This window comes from Theropithecus gelada, chromosome 14 (genome assembly GCF_003255815.1).
Source record: "Theropithecus gelada isolate Dixy chromosome 14, Tgel_1.0, whole genome shotgun sequence".
Lineage (NCBI taxonomy): Eukaryota > Metazoa > Chordata > Mammalia > Primates > Cercopithecidae > Theropithecus > Theropithecus gelada.
In genome coordinates this window covers 114,399,315-114,410,271 of record NC_037682.1, presented here as the reverse complement: position 1 = coordinate 114,410,271, position 10,957 = coordinate 114,399,315, and the positions used below count along the sequence as shown (strand labels likewise).

At 40.1% G+C, this 10,957-nt stretch overlaps 1 protein-coding gene across 1 annotated transcript in view; it reads right to left on the bottom strand.

The window, feature by feature from the left end:
* Positions 1–256: 256 nt before the first annotated feature.
* The window catches only part of JHY (junctional cadherin complex regulator), a 72,023-nt gene continuing 61,322 nt past the window's right edge, over positions 257–10,957 (bottom strand). Inside the window, exons 8-10 of the mRNA XM_025357080.1 lie at positions 3,713–3,793; positions 2,800–2,928; positions 257–732 (exon numbers count right to left, since the gene is read on the bottom strand). Coding sequence (XP_025212865.1) covers positions 535–732; positions 2,800–2,928; positions 3,713–3,793 — 408 coding nt within the window. The 3' untranslated portion in view covers positions 257–534. The remainder of the gene's footprint in view (positions 733–2,799; positions 2,929–3,712; positions 3,794–10,957) is intronic.

Below are 10,957 nucleotides of genomic sequence, written 5' to 3'. Positions count from 1 at the left end.
TATATATATATATATATATATATATATATATATATATATATATATGCCCTTTGCCAAACTTGGAGATTTTAGTAACATTTTGAAATGTTATCACAAAATTTACGGATGACTGAGTTCATTTTAGGAGAAACTGAAGTGTTTACACTTGTTTTTCTTACTAGGAAGGTAAGAGAGAAACACAGCTACATTTATTTCTGGGTAACTTTAAGGTTTCCATTACGCTAAGGAATGGGGTAGAGATTAAGAAATCAAAAGATCAATATAAAACCAAAAGCTTTATTCTCTAGTTATTATTCAGCTCCAATTCTAACTGATTTGAAAATAAATAATTAAAAAAATTTTCTTCCTAGAAAGTAAAATATGGCACCATAATCCAATTGGGCCTCATATTTTAAATCCTGCAGAAAGCAAGCATGGACTGCAGATAGATGATAATAATAAGCCATTACTCTCAACGCAGAGAAGGTGGGTGGCATTTCTTTTCTCCGCGTCCATTCCTGGACCAATTTTGGTCTCCTTCCTATTAAATGTTATCTATACGATGTGAAGGACTTTGAAAGCAGCCACAGCCTGTTTTTCCCTTTCGTGTCTGTTCTGTAGTATTTCCAGCAGTGAGATTTCAGGTAAACTTTCTTCTTTCCCAGCATAGGTTGGGTTTTTTTGTTCCTTTGATGCTTGATGAGTCAGATTTGATGGTTTGGGTTTGGGGATGGTCTTAGCGTATTCCAAAGCCTAAACGCATAAAGATGAAATTTTATTTGAAATGCGAAGTGAGCCTGGATTCCTTAAATAAAATCTAGGAAATGTTTGTTCATAATATAAATGGAGAAAAATCACTATAACTTACTAAGACATTGGTGGAAATGGAGATCAAATAATGCAATATAACACACAGTTTAAACAAAATATATTAGCCCCAAAACAATATATTGTGGAAAAAAAGGAGTTGAAGAATAATACATACAGTTGTGTCCTTTGGATGCTTTTGTCATAAAACTGAGTTTCCTTCAAGTGTTCCTTCTTATGTGTTTGGTCTACTTAGTTTCTGGAAGTCTTAGTAAAACCAAACTTCTATTAAGGAGATATTAATAGACCTTTCTATCCAAAGAAGACTTGTTACAGCTTGAGACCAAAGACATCACTGTAGTTTACATACACTTGAGCTCCCATCATTATACCAGATATTCTTGTTCCTAGGATCTAGAAAGTATTTGAGGTTGAATTTTTTTCCTTTCTATAGCAATCTAGATGCTGAAAAACGCAGTCTTTTTCTCAGTGATGTCAGTTATGAAAGGCATTACAATAAAAATGAGATCCCTAAATAGGATTTCTAAACCTGCCTTTATAACAGTTTTGCATTTTAGTAAGAGATTGTTGATAGCTGAAATACAAATGGATTGTACGCTTTCAGTCCTGCAAGAGGGAAAAAAACCCTCTAAAATGTAGAAAGGAAAAGTCTAGACTTCTCAGTGCATGTGGGTGAAGGTTACAGATATTTCTAATTATAGGTTTGTTGCCTTGAAACACTTCATGAAAAAATAAGGGATTAGAGAAAAAAGAAAAAGTAGCACCATAGAAACTCAATCAAGTGGATTGAGGTCTTCAAGGTCTGAGGAAGAAAGGCAATAAATGGAAAATATGATGGTCTGTGAAAGAGAACATGAAGTACAAATTCCTGCAGGCACCAAAGGATCTCTTGTTCCTCATGCAAAGGGTCCCGGGTCCTTACAGGGACTGGATAGATCAATTGAGGCAGAGACTTGTACTGCAAAGCTCTGTGTACTTATTTCATTCACATCATGACTGATGGTTGATGCCATCTGAGAGGGAGAACATTCTGTATTCCATGAAATCATTTTTCTTCAATAGAGGAACTTATATACTACAATCCTTACGGAAAGTGTAGGGGAATGAAGTTGAGAGAAACAATGATTATGTGTCTTTTCTTTGACATATAAGCAGCAAGAAGACAACGACTGCCTTAAAGTTTATTTAATGATACAAAATAAAATTGATGATGAAGCTTGCTCATTTAAGAAATCACATGATTATTTAATTTTTATGTGTGACAAATTTAAAATACTGTTCTTGGAAGAAAAGACGTGGAGACAATCACTTCAGGAAAAATAAAGGTTAACTTTACAGCATCGTGTGTGTGCGTGTGTGTGTGTGTGTGTGTGTGTGTGTGTGTGTGTGCGTGTGTGCGTGTGTGTGTGTGTGCGCGTGTGTGTGTGCGTGTGTGTGTGTGCGTGTGTGTGTGTGCATGTGTGTGTGCGTGCGTGCGTGTGTGTGTGCGTGTGTGTGTGCGTGTGTGCGTGTGTGTGCGTGTGTGTGTGTGCGTGTGTGTGTGCGTGTGTGTGTGTGTGTGTGTGTGTGTGTGTGTGTGTGTGTGTGTGTGTGTGTGTGTGTGTGTGTGTGTGTGTGTGTGTGTGTGTGTGTGTGTGTGTGTGTGTGTGTGTGTGTGTGTGTGTGTGTGTGTGTGTGACTATTGCATTGCTATTTGTGAATGCTGGGTAGCTACAGGAATGGAAGTAGTTAAAACATCTCCTGTGTTCCAAAAAACATGGGCAGGTTTTTCTTAAGTTACAAGAAAACAGGTTGGGTGTGTTGGCTCTGCCTGTAATCCCAGCACTTTGGGCTTAGTTGGCAGGATAGCTTGAGCCCAGGAGTTTATGACCATCCTGGGCAAGACAGCAAGACCCTGTTGCTAATCAAAAAAAAAAAAAAAAATAGAGCGGTAATAAAAGTTTCCTTTTAATTCTGATTGAAAAAATAAATGCCTTGTTGAGAATTTCTTACCTTCTGCCGAGGGATAGCAGATTTATTTTGAGCTTTTTCTGTTTGTGGTTTTGATAGAACGGATAGTGTCTTCATGTTGTACTCCTTGACTTGTTTTGCATATTCCTTTTGGTGTATTAATTTTTGCGTCTGTTCAGAGAAACAAAGTTATGATGAATCCAGGTGCTGCTACTTCTCTCTGCTCTCTATTTAAAGCGATGCCCTGGTTTCGGTATACTGGGCATATCTTATCAGCTGTACAGGAGAAATGGGATCACCTAGAGTAAGGTGGCAGCAGTGAAATGGTTAAGTTAATTGTTTCTCCTTGAAATAGTCTCTCTGTGAGGAGGCACCTCACTGCAATAGCACGCCCAGTATGCCCTTAACAGGGGCTAAATCACATTCAGAACCTTCTTTGTTGCATTTACCCAATTTATTTTCATTTTTGCTTCCAACTTTGAACTATACTCTCTTTTTATGCCTTGAGTGCAACTGCAGTTAAAACACATTAAATGAAGATCTCCTTTCACTAGAGGAAAGAGAATAAAGTGGATGCACTTTTCAGGGGTTGGGAAACTCTTCCTCTAAGTGTCTTCTCTGTAGCCACTCTTCACGATTATCAAGATAACTAGTGGGAAAGACCAACGACCACATAACATACACATTTATTTTCATGTGCACGGGTCCCACTGTGCCGTGCAGGCCTTCAAAACTAACCGAAAGACACATACATATAACAACATGGGCTACATATTTTTATTTTAAGGCAAGAGGCGTGTCCGGGTCTCTATACCAATGTTATTTCGGAAGGGTCTCTATTCAGAGTGAGACATTTGAATTAGGGCTTAATTCTGGGGGTGCGTCTTCATAAAGTTTCCTAACAGACAGATGGGCTGAGTCAGGTCTGGAAACACTGTATGTGCATCTCACTCACTTTGTCTCTGATGGACTCAAAGTCAGGTCCGAGGCCTCCAAGCTTCACGTCTCTTTTCTGATAACCTTTCAGCTTGCTGTTCTAAAAATACAACCACAGAAACAGTTTCTTTTAAGGACTTGTGTGTCCCCCTACTCCTACCACTCCAAAAGGTGTCATAGCCACATCAAGTAAGAAGGAAAATAATGAAAGCCTGTGTGCACTGTCAGAGAATGGCTGCATTTCCAGACAATTCTTCCATTTTAGTGGTAGTTATTGGTAATAGTCTCTTTGGTAATTTGTAGCTGGTTAGCTAACATATTTTCACTTCTCCACTTCTGCAATAAAGAAACTTGAAATTCTGAAATTACAAATAAAAGTTTTCAAGCTAGTGATGTCCTGTTTTCTTATGAATGTTTTTTATTTTAATTTTTTTGGAGATACCTGATTTTGCTATGTTGCCCAGGCTGGTCTTGAACTCCTGGGCTTGAACTCCTGAGCTTAAGTGATCCTCCCACCTCAGCCTCTTGAGTCGCTGGGATTACAGATGTGAGCCACTTCACCTGGCCCTTGCTATTAACGTTTTTAACACAACATATATGTTATTACTTTGCCACTGCTCCTATTACCATTTTGTCCAGTCTTAGACAGTTTGCTGAGCCAAATAACTTCCCTGGAAGAAAGCATCGAAACGCATCAGATAAACACAGTGCTTCAAAAAGAGAATACCCTGTCCAGTGATGTCACAGCATTATCTGTTAGAGACACTCCAGAAGAGAAGAAGGTACCAACCTTTCAAGTTTTGCTATTGATTATTGGGGGAAAAAGATAATTTTAAGGGAAAAACAATTATAATCCATTTATAATATTCAAAAGAAAAGTAAGCATTTGAGAGTCTTGGCAAGACTCACTAAGAAACTCATTTTGTTCAGTCAGTGTGATTTCAGATATGTTGAAGGGCACACAGAATTTAATATGATAACTCTTATTAGTATTGCCTATTTAAAAGGATGGACAGCAAGAAAGTGAGACAACTGACTGATTAGATCATGGCACCTGAGCACAATAATAGGCAGGAAAAAACCCTAATATTCTACTGCCTGTCTATCCCCTGATAGATTAAGATATCCCCCAAACCATTGCTTTCAAAATTAAAACTGAAGTTTAGGCTGGGCATGGTGACTCATGCCTGTAACACCAGCACTTTGGGAGGCTGAAGTGAGCAGATCACCTGAGGTTAGAAGTTCGAGACCAGCCTGGCCAGGGTGAAACCCTGTCCCTACTAAAAATACAAAAATTAGGCAGGTATGGTGGCAGGCACCTGTAATCCCAGCTACTTGGGGGGCTGAGGCAGGAGAATCGCTTGAACCTGGGAGGCGGAGGTTGCAGTGAGCCGAGATTGCACCACTGCACTCCAGCCTGGGTTGACAGAGCGAGACTCTGTTTTAAGAAAAAAAAAAAAAAACAAAAAACACAAAAAAACACAAAAAATCCCCTGAAGTTTAGACTCACTACTTCCCCTTACAGGGAACTCACATCCTTTTGAAATTTCAGTTTGTTAATTAATTTGGCTTCCTTTTTGGGAAGGATGGGAAAGACAATATAAAAGAGGTGGCTGGATGACAGTAGTTTCTTAAGGCACATGTAAGTTACTGCTTAAAATGGAGAAAAATCCGCCACATTGAAGAAGCAGCTGTCGTGTACTTAACTGTGGATGTTAGTCCCTGTCTATATGTTAATGACAAAGCACAGAATTTTTATCAATTTTGAAATCTCCTGTTAATTATTCCATTTTAAAAATTTTATCTATTTATTTAGTTTGAGGCCAGGTTATGAGACTGTCTAATTTTTGTACTTTTGGTAGAGACAGGGTTTCACCACATTGGCCAAGCTAGTTTCAAACTCCTGGCCTCAATTGATCCAGCCACCTCGGCCTCCCAAAGTGCTGAGATTACAGGTCTGAGCCACCGCGACCAGCTGCGCTCCTGTTAATTATTAAGTCCTAAGATATACATCTAACTTGCCCTTTTCTAAGACAAAACTTAGCAGAGATAGTCCAGAGACTTAATATAGGACATTTTCTCATATTAGATATAATTATTGCATATAACTCTGCAATCTTAAAAATGAACTTGTATAAACACACTGTATCAACCACTACAAGAACATGTCCTGCTCACTGTGGTCCACTGAGTACCCAGAGTCATCCCAATTCACTTCTCCACTGCCACTTCCCACTGTCGATGTTCAAAAGACAAACATTCTCCAGCACTGACTCCTCAGCACTGAGCTCTTGCCCATGAAGTCTAAGCAAAAGTTCGTTGGGTACAGTGTATATTTTGGAAAGCTTTAAGGCTGTGGTAGCCCCTTCCCCTTCCTTTTTTCTTGGCTCAAATAAGGATGTGATTCCTGGAGCTGGAGCTGCAGCAGCAATTTTGTAGCCAGGGAAAAAAGAGAATCACAATACTGGTTCTGATGTTCTGAGCTGTGGAACCACCAGTGCTAGCAATCACCTACTTGTGGATTAATTTGTATGTAAGAAGAATGAACTCATATTTCAGAAATCACTGTAAATGGTAATTGTGTTACTTGCCCACTGAAGGCAATATTCCTAACATCTCAGCACTTTCATGTTGCATTAATAATTTAAAAGGGCCAAAATGATGCGCTATATGGGCAACACTTCTATACTGCAAGGATTCCAAGTTCTGTAAATAGAATTTGCCCCATTAGAATGTTAAACATTTATAGTCAATACTCTAATTCTAATTCTAAAAAGTGAAACAAGATTCTTAAAGAAGGCTTTGGACTAAAATCATTAAAAAATTAGTAACATTAAAGTATGCAGAAGACACATTGTTCATTGAAGGGTATTTCAAAGTCATACATCTCCTTTCAGAAAACAGAAGTCACCACTCAGCACAACCACAAGAGCTGCTGCCTCTCCATTATATCTGTCTGTTCATACTTTTATACAATTGTCCATTCACTATGAATTCTTATTTTTTCATTTCATTTTTTTTTTCTTTTTTCTTTCTTTCTTTCTTTTTTTTTTTTGAGATGGAGTGTCACTCTGTCATCCAGGCTAGAGTACAATGGTGCGATCTCGGCTCACTGCAACCTCCACCTCCCGGTTTCAAGCGATTCTCCTGCCTCAGCCTCCCAAGTAGTTGTGATTACAGGCGCCCGCCACCATGTCTGGCTAATTTTTGTATTTTTAGTAGAGGCAGGGTTTCACCATGTTGGCCAGGCTGGTCTCGAACTCCTGACCTCAGGTGATCCGCCAGCCTGGGCCTCTCAAAGTACTGGGATTACAGCGGTGAGCCACCACGCCCAGCCCAAATTCTTATTTTTTCTAAGCATTTTAGTACTACAGTACATTTTTCTGTCAGTATATATATTTTTTAATGTGAGTTTTATGCATAACATTCTATCATCTAGTTTTGTGGGACTGTTTATTCCTCTAAATGTTGAACATTTAAGCTGTCCTAGGTTAAGCATTGTTTTTCTGGGCTACTTGATTATTTCTTTGAGATAAGTTAATAGCAGTAGAATTATTGAAATAAAATGAATATGTTTAAGGCCATCAATTAATTAGCAATGGAGCCATAAGATCGCTCTTTTCGTCCAAACCTTGATTATACTGGGTATTATCACATTTTAAAACCTTTACCAATTTTCAGTGGGTGAATGAACTCAGACAACTTATATTTCACAATTGAAAATTTGTTCCTTTTCTCACATATGCCACCTGTATGGTGGTTTTGCAGTCACTGAATTACTATCTATTTGCCAAAGTAAACCAATAATTAAAAGGAAGGAAAAAACGCCTGCTCATGTCCAAGTCGTAAATCCAATTTGTCCAAAGGTGATGAGAAAGAAATGATCAGTGCTCACAAATCACATCCTAAGTCTGAAGCAGCTTAACTTCTAATCATTCCACTGACTTACAAAAGACACATTGTGAAGCATGAATAATTGCCCAGTGCTCTCCAGCCACAGTTCTTACTATCACCTACAATAAACATGTTGGCTATCACAGAATAACAGAGCCAAGGTCTAGTACTACACCTCGATATGAAGGGCCAGAGTGTGGCCCAAAGGGTGATCTCCAAGTGCTGCTGATCCCTTTACAGGATGGATGAAGTGCTTATAGCAAAGGGACTTTTCTCAAGGGATGGTGATGGCTCCTAACGGAGTTTGTTCTGGGTGACTGGCAATGAAAAATCTTGGATTTACTTAAGGTTGGCGCAAGTAATCTTGATTTGTTCTCAGAGGTGCAATTTTGTTTGATCTCTCTCCATCAAAAGTCTTTTTAGCAGCTTACAGAGATATAATTCACATACCACAAAATTTACCCACTTGAAGTTGTACAATACAATGGTTTTCAGTATATTCACCAAGTTGTGTAAACATCACCACATTCCAATGTTAGAACATTTTCATCACCCTGAAAAGAAATCCTGTCCCCATTAGCAGTCACTCCCTTTGCCCCCTCCACCTCCAGCCCTAGGCAACCACTAATCTACTTTCTGGCTCCTCAAAAGTCTTTTATAGTAAAAATAATCCCCCAGAATTCACTTTGATTTATCTCTCCATGGCTGTTACAAGACTAAAAGGTCATAGTAGCACAATATTAAAAAAAAAAAAAAAAAAAAAAAAAGTAAATCAACAATGATAGTCTTGTTAAGTCTCCAAACACAAGGGGAACAAATTGGAAAATGCAGGCATGCTCTCAACCAATCCCTGATGAGATTTGCTGCTGGTCTTTGCATAAGACGTACACGAGCTGGCATCGACCGAGTCTGGCACCATCTGAGGATTGTTAAGGCCAGACCAGCCCCTCTGCACTGGTGTTCACACTTGATCGCTTTAGTGGTCAATGGCATAGGACTTTCCTGATGCAAGGTTTGTACCAGGAATTAACCACAGTTCTTCTCAAGACAGCAGAGTTTTTAGTTGCAAACTTGGGACACAGTGTGCCCTGATTGGAAATGACATTGACTGTTCCTGTCAGGACCTGTTTCAGCTCTGAAAGGTGGTACCCTGCTGGGGGGCCACTGCAGAGCTATTCTCCAGAAAATTCCTCAGATGTGTAAGTGTGAGAAAGTTACTGAAAAACACGACAAAAAACAATGCCTCAAATACTGTGGAACAGCAAGTGAAGGAAATTTGCTCTGCAGTTGCTAAACTTAATCCAAATAAACCCCTTCTTAGAAGCAGTCAAGCAGCAATGCCCAGATTGTCTGTGACACCAACACATGAGTTAATTACTTCAGCTCAGCAGAGTTAGCTATCAGCAAACTCCTGAAGCAGTCATTTCGTAGTGGGTTGCGACAGATATTTTTATGCCGTTTGTCATCCGTTGATCCCTGACTGCCTGATGTCTAGATTTCATGGCATGGACAATGCCTGGCATTCAGAACTCAGTTACAACAGAACTGTCAGGAGAAGAGGAAGGGTGCTTGGGCCTATTATCTTTACAAATCCTCAAAGTTTTAATGTGATTCAGGGCAATTCCCTTGGAAACCAAAAGATTTGATGTGACCAGCAAATGGCCATGACCTGGATAATGATCCCCTCTGTCTGGTGCCTCGACTACCTGCTGTCCTATACAAATAGCTCATTTCTAAGTCATTTTAGCTTCTGGAATATCTTAAAGGACAAAGAGCACTTCTGTGAATTTGTCAGATGTAAGCTGAAGGTGCTGGATTGAGAAAATGGATATATAGATTGTAACATTCCTGATAGAAAGCAGGAAGGGGGATGTTCCCAGTTGGAAAGATGGCTGGGAAGGCAGCAACTGCAAATTTTCCTTCCTCTCCCCTGACCTCCCAAGCGCTTAGATTTCTGGTGACACACACTGTCGTCGGAGAACTTTCCTCTATTTTTCTCAGTGAAACATAAATTCAATCAACTAAAAGGGGAAAGGGAAAGGAAACTAACATTTAGTTGATGTCTCTTCTTTGCTAGGGACTAAGCTATGGTTTTAATACATTATTTCACTTAATATCACACCAAATCTACAAAAAGAAAGAATAATTCTGCAGATGAAGAAAAGAGGGCTCAGGTGCATTAATAACTCGTCCAAGTCATAAGAGATATTGGGAACAGAGATGAGAACCTAGGAATGAATGGGTCCATGGCTTCCTCTAAATCTTGCCAAGTGAGAATTGAGTTCAAAAGCTTGCATTTTCAGCAACAACCCATCATTGGCAAGAACCCTAACCTAGAAGATTCCCTCATGAGCTAGTGTGTTTGAGCTAAATTTAGGCCCTGGTAATCTATATGACCTGCAGTGAACAGGCTGTCCTCACCTCGAAAATGTGTTCTGAATACATGTCCCTACAGAAATAATATGGATGATGTGCAGCTTCCTAGTCAAGTCTTCAAAACCTACTTTAGTCACAAAACTCTTGAAAACAGTACTAATAATACCTGACAGCCTAACTACCATGTAATGATGTTTCTGTGGAAAAAGAAGTTACCTGTGATTAAAAAAACACATTTGTGGCTGGGCGCAGTGGCTCACACCTATAATTCCAGCAATTTGGGAGGCCAAGGCAGGTGGATCATCTGAGGTCAGGAGTTCGAGACCAGCCTGGCCAACATGGTGAAACCCCATCTCTACTAAAAATACAAAAATCAGCCGGGTGTGGTGGCACGTGCCTGTAATCTCAGCTACTCAGGAGGCTGAAGCAGGAGAATCACTTGAACTCAGGAGGTGGAGGTTGCAGTGAGCTGAGATTGCTTCACTGCATTCCAGCCTGGGCGATGAAACGAGATTCTATATCAAAAAAAGAAAAGAAACAAGAAACACCTTTCTTCTTATTTACAGCAGAACCGGGGATTCTCCCAGCTCCAAGTCACTAGTTGTGGATTCCACAATGTGGGCATGGATAGGGTCCTGTCCCCAGTAGAGGGGAAGACATGAGAGGGTGAAGTTGGAATGAGGAGTTCAAAGAGCCCCCAGGAGCGGGTATGTGAAGGAGCTGGGGTAAGAACTCTAGGGTTGTGAGCTGAAGACCCACGGTACACAGACGGGCTCAAGATGGGAGCTGCAGGATTGGGCTGGGGTCATATCTCAGCCCCAAGACATCCTCCTTTTCTTCTCGTTAGTACCTCTCGCTGCCTGTTCCAGGCCAGCTTCCCCTTCTCTTTGAGGCCACCCCTTATCTTTTTCTCTAAAGACTCCACTTGAGGATCCACAGACTTCCTAATCCCGTCACTTTCTGGGATGTCTTACATCTGTCCTGCACACCATAG